This window comes from Phyllobates terribilis, unplaced genomic scaffold (genome assembly GCF_046119375.1).
Source record: "Phyllobates terribilis strain yellow unplaced genomic scaffold, ASM4611937v1 Scaffold_2__4_contigs__length_985480577, whole genome shotgun sequence".
Taxonomy (NCBI): domain Eukaryota; kingdom Metazoa; phylum Chordata; class Amphibia; order Anura; family Dendrobatidae; genus Phyllobates; species Phyllobates terribilis.
In genome coordinates this window covers 49,988,369-50,009,731 of record NW_027362762.1, presented here as the reverse complement: position 1 = coordinate 50,009,731, position 21,363 = coordinate 49,988,369, and the positions used below count along the sequence as shown (strand labels likewise).

The following is a 21,363-nucleotide window of genomic DNA, read 5'->3' as shown; positions in this document are numbered from 1 at the left end:
CAGTATTATAGTAGTTATATTCTTGTACATAGGAGCAGTATTATAGTAGTTATATTCTTGTACATAGGGAGCAGTATTATAGCAGTTATATTCTTGTACATAGGGGCAGTATTATAGTAGTTATATTCTTGTACATAGGAGCAGTATTATAGTAGTTATATTCTTGTACATAGGAGCAGTATTATAGTAGTTATATTCTTGTACATAGGGGGCAGTATTATAGTAGTTATATTCTTGTACATAGGAGCAGTATTATAGTAGTTATATTCTTGTACATAGGGGGCAGTATTATAGTAGTTATATTCTTGTACATAGGAGCAGTATTATAGTAGTGATATTCTTGTACATAGGAGCAGTATTATAGTAGTTATATTCTTGTATATAAGGGCAGTATTATAGTAGTTATATTCTTGTATATAAGGGCAGTATTATAGTAGTTATATTCTTATACATAGAGGGCAGTATTATAGTAGTTATATTCTTGTACATAGGGAGCAGTATTATAGTAGTTATATTCTTGTATATAGGGGCAGTATTATAGTACTTATATTCTTGTACATAGGGGCGATATTATAGTATCATTAGATTCTGATTCTTAGTCTGATGATAACTTCACATATTACCTGTCATTATATAATAGCTTCTAGTTCTTCTGTTTTGGTTGCACAGTTCATGGTTTGTATTTGGTGAAACCATTTGGTTGTAGATTCGGGCACTGAGCGGTTGTAGATTCGGGCACTGAGCGGTTGTAGATTCAGGCACTGAGCGGTTGTAGATTCGGGCACTGAGCGGTTGTAGATTCGGGCACTGAGCGGTTGTAGATTCGGGCACTGAGCGGTTGTAGATTCGGGCACTGAGCGGTTGTAGATTCAGGCACTGAGCGGTTGTAGATTCGGGCACTGAGCGGTTGTAGATTCGGGCACTGAGCTGATTTACGCCACATTCCTGATTCAAGATCCCTAACAAGTCCGTCATTGTCTCTGTATAATTAGACGGTTATGCGCTGCTCTTGTAGCTCTCGTCCAGCGCTCGGTGCATATGGTCGGCGACTAATCCCATATTTACTGGTAATTAGTGTAACGTTCTTCCCTTCCAGTTTCGACGGCGTCCCTTTTCTAATGCACGACAGCACTTTAAAGAGAACAACAAATGTGGAGGTTGTGTTTCCCAACTTGACTAAAATCAATGCCGCCTTCTTACCTTGGGATATGCTGGAGAATCTAAATGCTGGGAAGTGGTTCATACAGGTAATGCCAACGCTCTGTGTATATACAGCAGTGCCGGGTTCATTTAAAGGGTAATATGGTAAATTATGATTCAAGGTGTTGTCTTAAAATATTCTGCTATTTTTTTTTTTTTTTGAAACTCATTGTTCAGCTTTGTTGTGTAGACTAGGACAGAATGAGCAGAGTCATCTCGTAATCTTTAGAGGGTGGGAAATGTAGAAGGGAATTCCCAACTCAGACCTTTATGTGATATCAGCAAGATATAAGTTGGCTCCTCTGGAACCCACAGGTATATTGAGAACAGAGCCCCGTCGCACGCCGCTGTGAATGGGGAGGTGGCAGAGCATGCTCGGCTTTCTACATTAACTTCCATGGACATTACGAGAGCATTTAATGACAATAAATGTAATTTAAAGGGGAATTCAACTGATTTTTATCCTGACCCATCATGGAGATTTCCTCTTTTTCCTTTGAAGCATTGTTGACTATAATGGTTCTTTATTGCAATATAGTAATATTTTATGTAAATTTACCTTTAAGAAGAGAGTTTCCTTTAATACTCACCTTCTTAATCCCCAGAAACCACCATTTTCCTATATGGGATCCTTATCTAATGAAGACCAGCAGACAGCCATGAACCAGACCATTTACAAACTGGTAGATTACTTAAAGCTTGCCGACCGCGCCAATAAGACGGTTCTTTTTGACCTCTATCGCCCTCCGCAGGATCATCCCTATCGAGAAACTTGGATTAACCGGACATTGGAAGTCATCAGTGAATCTGCTATTGACCCAAAACTGGTACATAGATGTCAAAAATAATTCTATATTGTTATAGAGTACTTATATATCATCTTAAAGGGATAGTAGCAATTATGCTCTAAAATAGAAATGTTGTAGAGCTTTTCTCATTGAATAAGATGTTGTCCCTGCTGTTTATTTGCGATTACTTATTCTAAAGTTATTACATTTCAAACACAATTTTTATGTTTAGTTTAAGTATGAGGGCGCTGTTGTATTGGAGTCTATGGAAAGTACTGGTAACTAGTGGTGGTGAAAAATGGTACTGCAGGTGGAGAAGTAAATTACTGAAAGATTTATTGATGCTTTGAAGAATAACATAAGACTTGTTCATTTTGAATGTTTATTTTTTTTATTTTAATAAATTTGTAATTCTTTTTCAAGTCTGCTAGGTTTGATTTTACCCCAACGCTTTTGTTGTGGCAGGCAGGGAGTCACATTTTAGTACTTGTTGCTGGTTTCTAATATCAGAATAATGATGTGTGGGGTTTATGAGAAGCTCCCCATGCCTCCAAAACAGGGACTGCATCATCATCATCGGCCCCCATCTGGCCCTACGGCCCGACCCTATGGTAGACAGTTTAGTATATATATAGTCCTTGATGTCTGTCTATGTGTCCGGATCACCTCTGACTTGTCCCATGTCCTGATTATCATGTTCTTTTAGGTCTTATGGCTGCCGAATGACATGAGACACTTCGTCCAGTCCGTGCAGCCTGGTTTTCGGCAGACATTGGGTTTCAAAGCGAATATCGAAGACCTCGTCAGCCATCACATCGTGAAGCTGAACCTCCCGTACAGCGAGATGTCCCAGCGAGACATCAGGTAGTCGCTACAGACCGCTCATTATAACTTCCGCCTTATTACTAATATACGTTATTCTTAAAGGGGATCTCCAGGCAAGTGTCGGAGCCCACAGTTTTTGCGGGGGCCCAGTCTTCCTAAGTTTCCATTTGTAACATCCACCATACATGTATGACAGATGTGCGCTCTGCGTGTATGGAGCACATTCAGCGTCGGTGCCGGCTGTGTTATACAGGCAGCACCCAAGTTTAGCCCTTTACATGCAGCGGTCAATAGTGAGAGAAACATTTAAGAGGTTAGAAATAGGGACAGGTGCCCCTTCTGATGCCTCTTGGCCCCCTGAATATGACTGCCGATAGCATTGTCAAGGCAGCCAGGAGCCATCTGGAGGCCCCCATTGTTTGTACACTTATATAACCCAGCTTGTAGCTGGACTTCCTAGGATATCACAAATTTACTATTCACCACAATATTACAATATTGTAGAGTATTTTACTTGCAATCAAGTTTACAAGTTCAAGTCCCCTAGAAAAATATATATATATAAAAATATATATATATATTTGAATTTTGTTCTGGGAAAAGGGGGTGATATAAAAGTTTATATCTTTTAAATGTATATATATATATATATGATATTTAAAAGATAGAAAAGTTTATATCACCCCCTTTTCCCAGAACAAAATTCAAATCCAAAAAAATATACAGCATATATTTGGAATTAGCGACTCTCCAAATTAATAAAATATTATAATTTATGGAAGAAAAAAAAATCCAACATGGCAGAATTGCTCTTTCATGTGGACCCCAAAATGCTACCAATAAAAACTACAGCTCGTACCCCAAACAACAAGTCCTTATACAGCTCTATGGATCAAAAAAATGTAAACAGTTATAGTTTTTGGAATTTGTGGAGGAAAAATCAAAAGCGAAGTGGGACCAGCTGAGACTCTGTTGCCCAAGGGCGCTACATCACCCTGGAGCCTGCCCTGAATGGGAACCATCGGACGTCCATGGGTAATGCCAAAAGCTATGTCAGGTTGCCAGGCAACCAGATGCTTCTGACGCGCCCCTGGGCCTACTTAGTGTAGCGTTGCGCACGCGGGAGCCTACCCGGAGCCGGATCTGATAGGGGTAGTAGTCTCGTGGCGGTGACCCGGTCCGTGCCCAGGGAGTCAGACTAAGTGGCGGTATATTAGCAGTAGATGTAGGACGACTACGCCACCCGTTGAATGCAGCTATGGAGCTGCCGCTGCAGGGCAGACCGCTGAGGCCGGTGGTAGGATAGTGCAGCGTAGATGGTATAACCCCCAACGGGAGGGGTATGGCCTCAGGGCAGCCGACGTGGATGATGGGGGTAGCAGGAACCACTCAGAGACGATGCGGTGTAGTTCAGGGTCTTTACTGGTGACAAAGATAGACCCTCCCGGAGTACTGGCTAGCGGTCGGGGCCTGGTCAGTCCTTGAGCAGATGGGATCCCCCTTGGCCAGGCGGAGTTGTAGGCCTCCCCAACTAATTGTACTCTTCTGGCTTCCTTGCTAGAGGCGGGTAAAGGTAGCCCACGTCCCTGAGTGTACTGTGTGGTGCTCACCCGTATGGCCGGTGACTCGGGGCCTTCTAGTGGCTTCCGCTCCACGACGGCGGTGCTGGTCCCACGCGTGTGACCGTGCCTTCGGGTTTCTTGGCCAGAGGACCTGAAATCCCCTGCCGGGCGGTTTCTGCTGCTGGGTCTGGGTTAATCCCCACAGCCTCGGACTCCGGGTCCGGTGGTAACTCTTCAATCAGGGCGAGCTCTACAGCTGCCAGCCCCTGATTCCTTTTAGCACTCCTCCCACAGAGCTCCTGATCTCTCTTTCCTATAGCTGCTTCTCTTCTTCTCAACTCTACTCTACTCACCCTGCCTCAGCCCTAGGTTTATATAGGGGAAGTTCTTCCCCTCCCAGGACTGGGCAGGAGGTGTGGCATGCATAGGATTCCTGACCAAGAGACCTCCCACCTGCTCTCAGACGTAATATCTCTATTACTGTGGCAACCAGACCCCTGGGGTGTCACATTCCCCCCTAGTAAAATTTAGTACTCCGGGACTAAACATATTTTTGTAACATAACAAATTACAAACAGAAACAACGCAATAAAGAAAAACATTAGGATGGTCACGGCGTGTCCGCAACCGGGTGCAGTTTTTCAAGAAAACAAGGGTGTCCATTTCACCAAAAACAGGGAGACGTAACCAGGTAGCGGTCTGTCCTGCCCCGAGTCCTTAACAGTCTTTAGTCCGTCCTGGGTTACGCTCCAACTATATACACAAAGGATTCCCGGTAAATCCACCAAAGACTCCTATAAATAACTAGAAACACATAATTATACACAAGCAACAATAAACAGGTAAACATTAATAAAATAGCTTGAACATTTTAGATCCTCCACCGTATGGGCAGCTGGCCTCTAGTGACCCTAGTGGACCTACGGAGCTGGCTGACTGGTTCTGAGCTACAGGGTATAGGAGCTGTCAAGGGTAAACTGGGCAGCCGTCTACGGACTCTTTGGCTCACTAGGGGTATGGCAGGCTCACTATAAGCAGAGGGTTGATTTTCCTGGTCTGCTTGTGTGGGGCCTTCTGCCTCCTGGACCGGCTGTTCTTCCAGTTCTACCTGCATCTCCGTAGGCACTTGGGATGCTGGTTGGAGGAACGTGAGGACGGGTACCACAACAGCACCATTGACTTGAGTCCAAGACCGAGGGAAGTCTCCGAGCACAGTACTAACCATATCTTCCCTTTCCTCTACGGGTCGAGGGTCCTCTTGTTCCTCTTCAGGGTTCCGTAGCTGTTCGGGACACTTCTTTAGGTGATCCCGGGATACAATGGCTGTGGTTTCCCCTCCGTCTTTACTGATTGTACAGATCTTTGGGTTGTCGTGGCTTGAGGGCAGTACGGTGTACGGGTCCTTCTCCCATTGGTCGTCCAACTTGTGGAGCCGTCTTTTCCTCTTCAAGACCTGCTCTCCGGGCACCAGGGGAACAGCGGGAGCATACTGGTTGTAAGTTTTCTCTTGTCTTTCCCTAGCTTGACAGAGACTATGCTCCACGCTCTCCTGTACTTTTCGGTATTGCTGCTGCCTCTCTGTGTCCCAGTTGGCTTCTGGTGAAGTGTCCTCGGGTGTCAGGACTCCCATCTCCAGATCACCAGGAAGCTTACCAGGTCTTGCCCTCATTAGGTAAGCCGGGGTACAGTTGGTGGAACCTACAGGGATGTGGTTGTATAGGTCCACCAGGTCGGGCAGCTTCTCAGGCCACAGACTGCGTTCCTCCAGGGGCAATGTTTTCAGGAGATCTTTCACCACCTGGTTCATTTTCTCACAAAGTCCATTAGTTTGCGGGTGATAGGGTGTTGTTCTAATCTTCCGGCATCCATACAGGGTGCAGAACTCCTGGAAGACCTCCGCTTCAAAGGCAGGCCCCTGGTCCGTCAGCACCTGCTCCGGGTATCCATGCGGACGGCAGAAGTGCTGCTGGAAGGCTCTAGCTGCTGTGTGAGCCGTTAAGTCCTTGACGGGGACGACAACCAAGAACCGGGAGTAGTGATCCACGATGGTTAACGCGTAGACGTAGCCACTTCTGCTTGGGGTCAGTTTTACATGATCCAAGGCTACCAGTTCCAATGGCTGTCTGGTGATGATGGACCGCAGGGGAGTCTTCTGGCTGGCACGGTCCCTCCTTCTTAAGTTGCATGGGCCACAGTCTCTGCACCACCTCTCGATGGTTCCTCTCATGCCTACCCAATGGAACCGCCCGCGCAGCAGGAACTCCAGCTTCTTCCCTCCGAAATGCCCAGCTCCGTCGTGGTATGCCTCCATCACCATAGCTGCGTCTCTTCTTGGCACCACTACTTGCCAGATTAGTTCATGCGTCCGGGAGTTAACCATTCTGCGGCACAACTTTCCCTTGTAAAGGAACAGTCGACTCTTCTCAGCCCACAGTTGCTTGGCTTCCTCCGGAGCGTCTGGGTCAAGGCGTGCATCTGGCCGAGTCAGCATCTCCTTTACCAGCCGGACGGCAGGGTCACTGTCTTGCGTCTCCACCCAGTTGAAATGAGGTAAGGGGTTGAACGTAGCGGTTTGCTTACTTCTTACACGGTGGGAATACTGGATAGTCCCATGACGGTGGAACGCGGGGAGCTCAACTTCTTCCAGTTCCTCTGAATCTTCCCCTACGTCCGGTAGGTTTGGCATCCTGGACAGGGCGTCTGCGTTGGTATTGGAGCGTCCTGCCCGGTATTTGATTGTAAACTCATAGTTGGACAAGCGGGCCATCCATCTCTGCTCTAGGGCACCGAGTCTTGCAGTGTCCAGGTGTGTCAACGGGTTGTTATCCGTGTACACGGTGAACCGGGAAGAAGCGAGGTAGTGCTTAAAGCGTTCGGTGACTGCCCACACCACTGCCAGGAACTCTAGCTTAAATGAGCTGTAATTCTCAGGGTTTCTTTCGGTGGGTCGCAGTTTTCGGCTGGCGTAAGCAATTACCCGTTCTTTCCCCTGCTGGATCTGGGACAGTACGGCTCCTAGCCCGATGTTACTGGCGTCGGTGTAGAGGATAAAGGGCTGGCTATAATCAGGGTACGCCAGGATTTCATCCCCCGTGAGGGCCATCTTCAGCTGGCGGAAGGACTCTTCTTCCAGCTTCTCCCATCTGAAGGGTGGCTTCTGGTTCTTGGCCTTCCTGGACTGGCCTATCAGGAGGTCCTGCATAGGAGCTGCCTTTTTGGTGAAACCAGGAATGAACCTTCGGTAGTAGCCTACCAACCCGAGGAACTGCCTCACTTCCTTTACGCTGGAGGGGCTTGGCCATTCCTTAATTGCGGTGATCTTATCAGGGTCGGGAGCCACTCCGTCAGCACTCACCACGTGTCCCAGGTACTGCACCTTTGGCTTCAGGAGGTGACACTTGGAGGGTTTCACCTTTAGGCCGTAACTTGCCAGAGCTTCGAACACTTCCGCCAGGTGTTTCAGGTGGTCCTCGTAGGTCTTGGAATAGACGATGACATCGTCCAGGTATAACAGGACCGTCTCAAAGTTTCGGTGTCCCAGACAGCATTCCATCAATCGCTGGAAGGTTCCTGGTGCGTTGCAGAGTCCGAACGGCATGCAGGTAAACTCGCTAAGTCCCATCGGGGTGGTGAATGCGGTCTTCTCCCGGTCTGCCTCTGCTACAGGAACCTGCCAGTACCCGCTAGTGAGATCCAAGGTGGAGAAGAAGTTAGCAGATTTTAAAGCAGCCAAAGACTCCTCTATTCTTGGTAAGGGGTACGCATCTTTGTGTGTGATACAGTTAATTTTCCGGTAATCTACACACATTCTCATGGTGTTGTCTTTCTTTTTGACCAAGACTAGTGGAGCTGCCCAGGGGCTACAGCTATCTCTGATTACCCCAGCCTCCTTCATGTCTCTAAGCATCCCCTTGGCGTGTTGGTAGTGTGCAGGGGGTACGGGTCGATACCTCTCTTTTATGGGAGGATGGTCTCCCGTGGGGATGTGGTGTTCTACCCCCTTGACTCGCCCGAAGTCTAACGGGTGTTTACTAAACACTCTCTCGTACTCTTGAACCACCCGGTAGACTCCCTGTTTCTGGTGGGAGGGAGTGGAGTCAGTACCCAAATGTAGTTGCTGACACCAATCCTCCATTATTTTCGTAGAGCCATTACCTTCCTCCGGGTGAGATGGAGGCAAGGGTTCCACAGACTGTATAGAATTTTGGTTGATAGTATATAATTTGGCTAGCATAGCATACCGGGGCAGGTATACTTCCCTTTTCCCAATATTTATTATGCGAACGGGCACCCTCCCATGGCGTACATCAACTACCCCCCGTGCTGTCAAAATGGTGGGCCTACTGTCTGAGTAGACTGGTTCTACCATGGCCTGGTAATCTCTACCTCTCAGACCAATAGCTGCCCGGCACCAAATCATCATTTCACTTTTCGGGGGCATGGCAATAGGGAAAGGGTCACACATTCTTACGCTACCAATCTCACCACCGGAGAGTTCCACCTGTTGCCGTCGCATCAGTGCCCGGATCTCTTTCTGGAGCACTCTCTGTTGGCCGGAGCTGGCGTTCTTGGCAACCTGCTGTAAAATGAAAATCACCTCTGCAAGACAATTTTCAATCACATTAGTTCCTAGAGTTATCTTTGGGTGACTCTCGCGCTTGTCAATATCTACAATGATCAGTCCCTGTGCTGCCAGCTCGACTCTACCGATTTTAATGGTCATTTCTTTAAATCCGATCTGCGGCACGGGTTGACCATTGCTGGCAATGATACTCAAGTCGTCGTCAGGGTAGCGGGTTATATCCGAGTCATTCCAGTACTGCTTGAAGAGCACGTACGGGATGGTGGTGACCTGTGACCCGGTGTCCAGTAGGGCACTCATAGGAATGCCATCCAGTACCACAGGCAAGACTGGACGTCCTCCCACATATTTGTCGCGTCAGCTCGATGGGCCTGGTGATCTTTTTCCTGGGGGTTGGCCCTCTACCCCAGGTTGTGCCAGTTTAAAGGACAGTACCTTGCCATATGTCCGGGTTGATTGCAGCGGCGGCAGATGGGTTGTCCGTCCTCGTTGTATCGGTCGCTGGGTCTTCCTCTGGCCGGTGGGGTCCTCCTTGGTCGACGCCACGGGATGTCCTCCGGTCCGGATGCCAGCTGGATCTTCCCTGGAGTGGAAACCTGTAAAGACTGCACAGTTCGGGTTAGCGCAGCAACGCTTTTAGCTAGCTCTTGGACCTGATGGTGCAGGTCTGGAGCCGGGTCATTGTTCAAAGCCTGCGCATCAGCCCCCACAGGCCCTGCCGACAAGGGCGCCGCCTCCTGGTGGTAAGTGATAGCTGGGCGCCTGTGGGTCACAACGCCACCCGGTGCCGGTTCTCGGAGCACCCGGATGGCTCTGTCCTTGAACTGTGCAAAGTCCAGATGAGGATCCTGTAAGGCTATGGCCCGCAACTGGGTTCGGTGGACATTGCAATATAGTCCCTCTATAAATTGTTCGGTCAACAGCCTGTCCTCGTTTCCCACGCTGTCGGGGTCGGTCTGCTTAATGGCTCTCAGGGCCTCTTGTAGTTTTAGTGCATAGTCCCTTATACTCTCATGTGCTCGCTGCTTGCACCCATAGAATTTAAGCTTAATCTCGGCTGAGGTGCGGGTATCAAAGGTGTCCCTCAGCCGGGTTAGTATCCCCGCGACAGTCCTCCTCCCAGGTGGCCAGGACTTTACCTCCCTTTGGGCTGCCCCGGTTAGTTGGGCCACCAGGATGCTCACTTTTTGCTCTTCTGTGAGGGGTACACCTGGAAGAGGCTATCCAGCTTTTCTCTAAAGTCATTCAGGGTATGTGACTCCCCTGAGTATTGGGGTAGCCAGGCTGCTCCCGGGATATAGGGCATGGTAAAAGGCATGACTGCAGCAGCGCTGGCGGGGGTTGAGGCAGTGAAGCTCTCCTCCGTATCCGACATCTTTCTCCCCCCCTAGTGGACCGTGGCCTACCTTGCGATGATCCTCTTCCGTAGGCCGCGGCTCCGCAGTGGATCGTCAGGGTTGAGGACCTTCCGTCGCGCTCCTGTGACGTCGGCGTCTGCTGGGCTCCTTCCAGGACCTTACGCAACGTCCGGACGTGAGGTGGGGCTTCAGTTCTCGCGCGCTTTCGGAGTCCACGCCCCTCTTCTTCCCGCGCGGCGTCTTCAAGATGGCGTCCAATGGCGGGAAAACTCCACGGAAGGCGGGAAGAAGGCAGAAGATGGCGCCGGATGGCGGGAAAACTTTGCGGATGGCGGGAAGAAGGTAGAAGATGGCGCCGGATGGCGGGAAACCTCCACGGATGGCGGGAAGAAGGCTGAAGATGGCGCCGGATGGCGGGAATCTTCACCACAGGTTAGTTTAAAAGTCTCTTTTTCAGGCACGCAGTACCCGGTGGTTGCGGGCACGAGATCCTGCCGACTACGCCAAAAGCTGACGCGCCCCTGGGCCTACTTAGTGTAGCGTTGCGCACGCGGGAGCCTACCCGGAGCCGGATCTGATAGGGGTAGTAGTCTCGTGGCGGTGACCCGGTCCGTGCCCAGGGAGTCAGACTAAGTGGCGGTATATTAGCAGTAGATGTAGGACGACTACGCCACCCGTTGAATGCAGCTATGGAGCTGCCGCTGCAGGGCAGACCGCTGAGGCCGGTGGTAGGATAGTGCAGCGTAGATGGTATAACCCCCAATGGGAGGGGTATGGCCTCAGGGCAGCCGACGTGGATGATGGGGGTAGCAGGAACCACTCAGAGACGATGCGGTGTAGTTCAGGGTCTTTACTGGTGACAAAGATAGACCCTCCCGGAGTACTGGCTAGCGGTCGGGGCCTGGTCAGTCCTTGAGCAGATGGGATCCCCCTTGGCCAGGCGGAGTTGTAGTCCTCCCCAACTAATTGTACTCTTCTGGCTTCCTTGCTAGAGGCGGGTAAAGGTAGCCCACGTCCCTGAGTGTACCGTGTGGTGCTCACCCGTATGGCCGGTGACTCGGGGCCTTCTAGTGGCTTCCGCTCCACGACGGCGGTGCTGGTCCCACGCGTGTGACCGTGCCTTCGGGTTTCTTGGCCAGAGGACCTGAAATCCCCTGCCGGGCGGTTTCTGCTGCTGGGTCAGGGTTAATCCCCACAGCCTCGGACTCCGGGTCCGGTGGTAACTCTTCAATCAGGGCGAGCTCTACAGCTGCCAGCCCCTGATTCCTTTTAGCACTCCTCCCACAGAGCTCCTGATCTCTCTTTCCTATAGCTGCTTCTCTGTCTCTACTTCTTCTCTACTCACTAACCCTGCCTCAGCCCCAGCTTTTATATAGGGGAAGTTCTTCCCCTCCCAGGACTGGGCAGGAGGTGTGGCATGCATAGGATTCCTGACCAAGAGACCTCCCACCTGCTCTCAGACGTAATATCTCTATTACTGTGGCAACCAGACCCCTGGGGTGTCACACTTCAGCCTCCTTTGCCATGGTTGTGGCCTCGCTGGTTTGGCATCAGGGTGGCATCAGGTTGCTAAGTCAACCAGCACCTGGACTTGACGTTGGGCCTAGCGGCCTGCGTAATGGGGACGCGTCCTGCCGCCATGTCTTGCCTGATACTTTCATCCTGACCCCGGCCCTGTTCCATATAGTCAGATACCTGCTGTTAATCACCTGGTTCTGACCCTTTGCCCCGTTTTTGACTATTTCCCTGACTCGTCCTTGGACATTTCGGATCCTCGCTGTCCTGGTGACAACCCTTTCTCCGGCGGAGGTGGCGCTACTTCTACCGATCCGATAAAGCTACCGCGATGTCATGTGAATATCAACAGAATATATCCTGTATGACAGTTTGGTTGCTAGGGGTATATTGCCTAACAACCATAGATTTGCATATAAGGTTGTCACAGTAACCTAGCAACCAGAATCTGTGTATGGTCAATGAGCTTCTCGGACCCTGTCCCTTTAATATATAATCACCGGTAAAAACATTGCATGTTATAATGTACTAACAGCGCCGCAGTGTTGACACGACGCCCCGATGTGCAGAACAAAAGTCTGACATTATCTCAGGATTATGTAACGCCAGCCGTGTTTATGCAGAAAACTATTTTTGGCCGGATTGTTTGCTGGCAGCGACACAATGATAATGCTAATTATCCACACGGCCATACAACCCCAGTGCACGGCCCACCGCTGCGTATAATGGCCCCTTGACAGCAATAGTCGCCCACATGCACCTGGCACCCAAGAAGTTCAATTACACGAGCAGACAAAATCACCACTGATTACCCCACTATACTGCTCCTATGTGCAAAAATATAACTACTATAATACTGCTCCTATGTACAAGAATATAACTACTATAATACTGCCCCCTATGTACAAGAATATAACTACTATAATACTGCTCCTATGTGCAAAAATATAACTACTATAATACTGCTCCTATGTACAAGAATATAACTACTATAATACTGCCCCCTATGTACAAGAATATAACTACTATAATACTGCTCCTATGTGCAAAAATATAACTACTATAATACTGCTCCTATGTACAAGAATATAACTACTATAATACTGCCCCCTATGTACAAGAATATAACTACTATAATACTGCTCCTATGTACAAGAATATAACTACTATAATACTGCCCCCTATGTACAAGAATATAACTACTATAATACTGCTCCTATGTACAAGAATATAACTACTATAATACTGCCCCTATGTACAAGAATATAACTACTATAATACTGCTCCTATGTACAAGAATATAACTACTATAATACTGCTCCCTATGTACAAGAATATAACTACTATAATACTGCCCCCTATGTACAAGAATATAACTACTATAATACTGCTCCCTATGTACAAGAATATAACTACTATAATACTGCTCCCTATGTACAAGAATATAACTACTATAATACTGCCCCTATGTACAAGAATATAACTACTATAATACTGCCCCTATGTACAAGAATATAACTACTATAATACTGCCTGCTATGTACAAGAATATAACTGCTATAATACTGCTCCCTATGTACAAGAATATAACTACTATAATGCTGCTCCCTATGCACAAGAATATAACTACTATAATACTGCTCCCTATGTACAAGAATATAACTACTATAATACTGCTCCCTATATACAAGAATATAACTACTATAATACTGTCCCTATGTACAAGAATATAGCTACTATAATACTGCCTGCTATGTACAAGAATATAACTACTATAATACTGCCCCTATGTACAAGAATATAACTACTATAATGCTGCTCCCTATGCACAAGAATATAACTACTATAATACTGCTCCCTATGTACAAGAATATAACTACTATAATACTGCTCCTATGTACAAGAATATAACTACTATAATACTGTCCCTATGTACAAGAATATAACTACTATAATACTGCCCCCTATCTACAAGAATATAACTACTATAATACTGCCCCCTATCTACAAGAATATAACTACTATAATACTGCTCCCTATATACAAGAATATAACTACTATAATACTGTCCCTATGTACAAGAATATAACTACTATAATACTGCCCCCTATCTACAAGAATATAACTACTATAATACTGCCTGCTATGTACAAGAATATAACTACTATAATACTGCCCCCTATGTACAAGAATATAACTACTATAATACTGCCCCCTATCTACAAGAATATAACTACTATAATACTGCCTGCTATGTACAAGAATATAACTACTATAATACTGCCCCCTATCTACAAGAATATAACTACTATAATACTGCCTGCTATGTACAAGAATATAACTACTATAATACTGCCCCCTATGTACAAGAATATAACTACTATAATACTGCCTGCTATGTACAAGAATATAACTACTATAATACTGCTCCTATGTACAAGAATTTAACTACTATAATACTGCCCCTATGTACAAGAATATAACTACTATAATACTGCCTGCTATGTACAAGAATATAACTACTATAATACTGCCCCCTATGTACAAGAATATAACTACTATAATACTGCCTGCTATGTACAAGAATATAACTACTATAATACTGCTCCTATGTACAAGAATATAACTACTATAATACTGCCCCCTATGTACAAGAATATAACTACTATAATACTGCCTGCTATGTACAAGAATATAACTACTATAATACTGTTCCTATGTACAAGGATATAACTACAGTCATGGCCAAAAGTATTGAGAATGACACCAAAATTATATTTTCACATGATCTGCTGGCCTCTGGTTTTTATTAGTGTTTGTCTGATGCTTATATCACATACAGAAATATAATTGCAATCATATTATGAGTACCAATAGGTTATATTGACAGTTAGAATGAGTTAATGCAGCAAGTCAATATTTGCAGTGTTGCCCCTTCTTCTTCAAGACCTCTGTAATTATCCCTGGCATGCTCTCAATCAACTTTTGGACCAAATCCTGACTGATAGCAGTCCATTCTTGCATAATCAATGCTTGCATTTTGCCAGAATTTGTTGGTTTTTGTTTGTCCACCCGTCTCTTGATGATTGACCACAAGTTCTCAATGGGATTAAGATCTGGGGAGTTTCCAGGCCATGGACCCAAAATCTCTAGGTTTTGTTCCATGAGCCATTTAGTTATCACCTTTGCTTTATGGCAAGGTGCTCCATCATGCTGGAAAAGGCATTGTTGGGAGCCAAACTGCTCTTGGACGGTTGGGAGAAGTTGCTCTTGGAGGACATTCTGGTACCATTCTTTATTCATGGCTGTGTTTTTAGGCAAGACTGTGAGTGAGCCGATTCCCTTGGCTGAGAAGCAACCCCACACATGAATGGTTTCAGGATGCTTTACAGTTGGCATGAGACAAGACTGGTGGTAGCGCTCACCTCTTCTTCTCCGAATAAGCTGTTTTCCAGATGTCCCAAACAATCGAAAAGGGGATTCATCAGAGAAAATGACTTTGCCCCAGTCCTCAGCAGTCCACTCCCTGTACCTTTTGCAGAATATCAGTCGGTCCCTGATGTTTTTTCTGGAGAGCAGTGGCTTCTTTGCTGCCCTCCTTGAAACCAGCCCTTGCTCAAAGAGTCTCCGCCTCACAGTGCGTGCAGAAGCACTCACACCAGCCTGCTGCCATTCCTGAGCAAGCTCGGCACTGCTGGTAGTCCGATCCCGCAGCTGAAACAGTTTTAAGATACGGTCCTGGCACTTGCTGGTCTTTCTTGGGTGCCCTGGAGCCTTTTTGACAACAATGGAAGCTCTCTCTTTGAAGTTCTTGATGATGCAATAGATTGTTGACTGAGGTGCAATCTTGGTAGCTGCGATACTCTTCCCTGTTAGGCCATTTTTGTGCAGTGCAATGATGGCTGCACGTGTTTCTTTAGAGATAACCATGGTTAACTGAAGAGAAACAATGATACCAAGAACCAGCCTCCTTTTAAAGTGTCCAGTGATGTCATTCTTACTTAATCATGACTGATTGATCGCCAGCCCTGTCCTCATCAACACCCACACCTGTGTTAATGGATCAATCACTAAAACGATGTTAGCTGCTCCTTTTAAGGCAGGACTGCAATGATGTTGAAATGTGTTTTGGGGGTTAAAGTTCATTTTCTGGGCAAATATTGACTTTGCAAATACAGTAATTGCTGTTAAGCTGATCACTCTTTGACATTCAGGAGTATATGCAAATTGCCATTACAAAAAATGAAGCAGTAAACTTTGGAAAAATTACTATTTGTCTCATTCTCAATACTTTTGGCCATGACTGTACTATAATACTGCCCCCTTGATTCAAGAATATAACTACTATAATACTGTCCCTATGTACAAGAATATAACTACTATAATACTGTCCCTATGTACAAGAATATAACTACTATAATACTGCCCCTATGTACAAGAATATAACTACTATAATACTGTCCCTATGTACAAGAATATAACTACTATAATACTGCCTGCTATGTACAAGAATATAACTACTATAATACTGCTCCTATGTACAAGAATATAACTACTATAATACTGCTCCTATGTACAAGAATATAACTACTATAATACTGCCCCCATGTACAAGAATATAACTACTATAATGCTGCTCCCTATGTACAAGAATATAACTACTATAATACTGCCCCTATGTACAAGAATATAACTACTATAATACTGTCCCTATGTACAAGAATATAACTACTATAATACTGCCTGCTATGTACAAGAATATAACTACTATAATACTGCCCCTATGTACAAGAATATAACTACTATAATACTGCTCCTATGTGCAAGAATATAACTACTATTATACTGCTCCTATAATAATGATGATCAATAAATATGATGGATTGTTGTATTTCTTTTGTATTTTAGTGAATACGCTGCCGCCAATATTACCACTAACCTGTATGTGATCAGCGAGCCATGGCTGTTCTCCTTGGCTTGGTGCTCTGGAGCTTATTCTGTGACCACAAATTCTGTACATGCACTAAAGAAGATGCAGGAGCCCATGTTTCTCTTGGTATTATATATTTTCAGTTATATATAAAGTTTGGTTATTGCTACTTGTATGTTTAAGGCTCTCGGACTCACCGGCCCCCATGATCTCCTCCTATCTTGTCTTCCAGACCCCGGATCAGTACAATCTGATGTGGATTCTCACTGATACAGTTTCTGCCTTGCTGACATCGCTCATCTTTGTGCTGCACTGGTGAGTCTGACTCGTCTGATACTTGTTTTCATGCTCCCAATTAAAATATCATCCATATAGCCCTCCTCCGATACATAGGGGCAGTTAGTGACCCCACCACTGTTCCCTCGAAAAAAACATTATATATATATATTGTTGAATGGTGCAAGGATTAGCCTAACAGCATTTAGGAATTCCTGCTAATATGCCCTGGTGGTCTAGGTCTGTAAAAGGGTAATTCCAGATATCATTGGTGGTCTAGGACAGTGAAAGGGCTATTGTCGACTTCCCTGGTGGTCTATACCCCCTGATTACATGGCATTTACCCCCAGGGTATACCTACTAGAATACTGGAGGGCTAATGCTTGTTTCCCTGGTGGTCTAGGGTAGTAGAGAGGTAATATTGGTTTCCCTTTTAGTCTATGGTAGGGAAAAAATAGTATTAGTTATCCTAGGGGTCTAAGGTAGTAGTGGTATTGTAATGATTTCCCTGGAGGTCTAGTGTAGTGGACGGGTAATAGTTGTTTCCTGGTTGGTTTAACGTTGTGAAGAGGGTAATATCAGTTTTCCTGGTTGTCTAAGGTAGTGGAGAGGTAATACTGGTTTTCTTGGTGGTCTAGTTTAGTGAAGGAGTAAGGTTTCCCTGGTGGTCTAGGGTAGTGGAGAGGTAATACTGGTTTTCTTGGTGGTCTAGTTTAGTGAAGGGGTAATATTGGTTTCCCTGGTGGTCTAGGGTAGTGGAGATGTAATACTGGTTTCCCTTGTAGTCTAGGGAAGTGGAAAGGTAATATTTGTTTCTTTGGGTGGTCTAAGGTAGTGGAGGGATAATACTGGCTTCATTGGTGGTCTATAATGGTGGAGGAATAATACAAGCTTCTGTGGTGGTGTACGGAAGTTAAAGGGTAACATTGGTTTCCCTGGTGGTTTAGGGTAATGAAGGCGCAATACTGGTTTCCCTTGTGGTCTCCTGTATTGGGTGGGCTAATACTGGTTCATCATGAGGATCTTTGTATTTGCGATGGTTTTAGGTGGAGAGAAAGAGGCTTCTCGTGTTGTCCAGAAAGTAATGAAGTTCCCGACAGTGGCTTCTACAACACATTCAAAACAGGTAAGTGATCCGGGAGATCGTCCTGTGGACGGGGCTACTAAGACGACATGGAAGCTGCACGTCAATGTCAATGTAGAGGTTCAATCTTGTTCTATCTAGTTCTGTGCAATATATGCTCAGATTTCTTCTGCTTCCTCCTCCTTGGTCCCTTAGTCCCCAACTCTATGGAAACCATCAACAAGCAGGCTGGCAGTTGCTGGTCATCACTTATCCTAGCCTTATTCTTATTAGGTCATGTTCCCACCTTCAAAAACACTTTTTTTCTGCAGGTTTCCTCTCCAAAATACTAATGAATGGCACAGCCCCTTCACACAGTATGATGTTCCCATACACAGTATGAAGCCTCCACAACCCCCCACACACAGAATGAGGTCTTGACAACCCCCCACACAGTATTATAGATGGCACAGCCTCCTGCACACACTAGGATGTCTCCACACACAGTATGATTATCCCATCGTCCCCTGCACACAGTATGGTGTCCCCACACACAGTATGATGACCCCACAGTATGATGACTCCACAGTCCCCCACACACAGTATGATGCCCCCACCACCACCATACAGTATGAAGCTCCTACAAACCCCCGAAAGAGTATAATGCCACCCATACACAGTATGATAAATGGCACAGACTCCTTCACACCACAGTATGATGTCCCCACATACAGTATGATGTCCCCACACACAGTATGATGCCCCCACACGCAGTTTGATTCTCCCACAACCCCTTCCACACAGTGTGATACCCCACAGAATGTAATGACCCCCATACACAGTATGATGAATGGCACAGACCCCGTCACACCACAGTATAAGGTCACCACACACAGTATGATGCCCCCACACACAGAATGATGTACCCACACCCGCCATATGGAGTATGATGCCCCCACAGTTAACTCCACACCTTATGATGCCCCTACTGTTGCCCCACACAAGTAGTGACTGACAATAGAAAAAAAAACTACTCACCTAGTCCTTGTTCTTCCGGCACACTGCTCCTCCGGTCTGTGCCGTGTGCAGACTGAGGTTCTGTGCAGCAGGCGCCATCTGGGGTTGTTATTCCGTCTGCTGCACTGAGATTCAGACACAGTCCGAATGGTGAAAGAGGGAGACGACAGACCCTTCACCATTGTATTCAACGGCATCTGTATCCTGAAAATGCACATATTGTTGAAATCATAATGGGGGGGGGGGGAGAGGCCACGTGGTGTGGCGGTATGCCACTGCTTCCAGCCTTTTGACTATCCGTGGCCGCTCTTTGTCCAGGTCTGGGCTATTGGATAGTTATGTATTCGTGACATTAATGGAATAGAAAAGGGAGGTAATCTCAGAGAGACTACCTTGAGAGAGAGATTACCTTGCAGCGCAGCACGCTGATTCCCGCTGACGTATTTTTGGATTTGGCCTTTAAAAATAAGAAAAATTGAGAGTTTTGAAAACGGATTTTTCTTTGATGTATTGGGCACCCTGTTGGCACAAGTCTTCCAGGACGTAGATCATCCATTGATGTGCTGCACAGGACAACTCTCCCAAGGGGCTATTCCTGAATTATATACCCCTCTGATATAGACAGAGCCGGTGTAGCTCGGATATGGAGGCTATGACTACTTCCGATGTGCCAACCCTCCTGGAATCACCGTGAGGCTCTTGGATAAAGGGGAAGAGAATCTCCTGCTGCAATAGTCCCCTGGAAAGTAGCACCCCCCCCCACCTCACCAAGATTTTCACCCTGATCTCCCACTAGTTGGCTAGTATTGGCCTCATAGATGCCAGGGGGAGATATGTGGCCTCACCATCTGAGATCTTTGCAAGTCAAAGTCAAGTACTCAAATATTCGTAAGGGTGCGGTGACACTGATTTTTATATATTTTTTATTTAAGAGGTTCCTAAAATCTGAACAAAGCTTTGTGTTCCCTTTAAGAGCCTCCAGAGGACATGTAGTGTTGATATTTGCACTTGAAAGGGCGAGCGGCAGCAGCAGGTTATTATCTACGGATCCATTAGGGACGCGGCAACACTCCACTTGTCTGCTCGGATCTGGAGGCTGACGCTGAGCAGCTGAAAGGATCGGTACATCGTGTTCTGCTGTAATCACAGAGCTGTCACACTGTAGCACAACAGCTCCAAGTGTTCATCAGAAAATGGAAAAAAAACACTCTATCCTTAAAGCAAAACTCCACCTTTTACCGGGACTTTGATTTCAGGACCAAATGAAAATTGTCGGGTTCAAGGATGCCAAACTGCTACCATAAGGCTAAATTCTCCTATTACTGAAGTACAACAAAGTCCCTGATGTCCCAAACAAACTTTTCTTATTTGTAAAAAAAAAAAAAAAAAAAACTTTAAAACTGCAGTTTGTCTTATGCTAACTAGCCAGGACTAGTCCGGGAGGCCTTCTTTCTCTGAGACTAGTCTGGCCTCGGTTCCTGATATCATACCCCTCTGGATGTGATTGGCATTTTTCACATCTTTACTCTTCATTCCAGCACCGCGCATGTGCATGACGTTTGCTCCAAGCATCCCTTCCTGAGCATGTGCAGTGAAGTCAAGTGGACTCGTCTCCACTTCTTTTCTGCACTGCACATGCCCTTGAAGGCGTAGGGACACAGTGCTGGAATGACGTGCACAGCGAAGAACATTGTCACTATGTCAGTACAACTTCTTAGGCATGCGCACTGTGAAGATGAAGCTGTGGAATCCTCCCCTGCTTCACTGCACATGCTCAGGAAGGGATGCTTAGAGCAAATGTTAAGTGCATGTGCAGCGGTGGAATAAGAAGTACAGAAGGGAAGGATTTGAATCATATCAAGATGGGTGTAATTACAAGAACTGAGGCCAGAATAGTCTGGAGGAAATAACGCCTTCCCGGGCTGCTGATAACTTTACCTCCCTCCAGGACTAGTCCTGGCAAATTAACATTAGAGGAGTTGCGGTTTTAAAGTTGTTTTTTTACATAGATGAAGCTACTGTATGGGGCATCAGGGGCTTTGTTGTAACACAGTAATAGGCCACTATGGTGGCATGTTGGGGGCCTTGTTACACCTGACCGGAATTCTTTTAATGCATCTTCATAAGGGTCGTAGCTCCTTTTTTGATCCAGACTTATAATCCCCTTCAAAGACATGGGCCCCCGATTCATAATTTTGCAAAGTTTTTTGTTTTTTTTTTAAGTCACTTTTCCTTTTCGTCTTGTCT

At 46.1% G+C, this 21,363-nt stretch overlaps 1 protein-coding gene across 3 annotated transcripts in view; it reads left to right on the top strand.

The window, feature by feature from the left end:
- GDPD4 (glycerophosphodiester phosphodiesterase domain containing 4) overlaps positions 1-21,363 on the top strand; it is a 105,881-nt gene that overhangs the window by 81,434 nt on the left and 3,084 nt on the right. For all 3 annotated transcript variants that reach the window (XM_073661658.1, XM_073661653.1, XM_073661665.1), the window contains 6 exons: positions 1,097-1,247; positions 1,806-2,027; positions 2,695-2,852; positions 16,739-16,886; positions 16,993-17,075; positions 18,083-18,162. In XM_073661658.1, the coding sequence (XP_073517759.1) occupies positions 1,097-1,247; positions 1,806-2,027; positions 2,695-2,852; positions 16,739-16,886; positions 16,993-17,075; positions 18,083-18,162 (842 nt within the window). The remainder of the gene's footprint in view (positions 1-1,096; positions 1,248-1,805; positions 2,028-2,694; positions 2,853-16,738; positions 16,887-16,992; positions 17,076-18,082; positions 18,163-21,363) is intronic.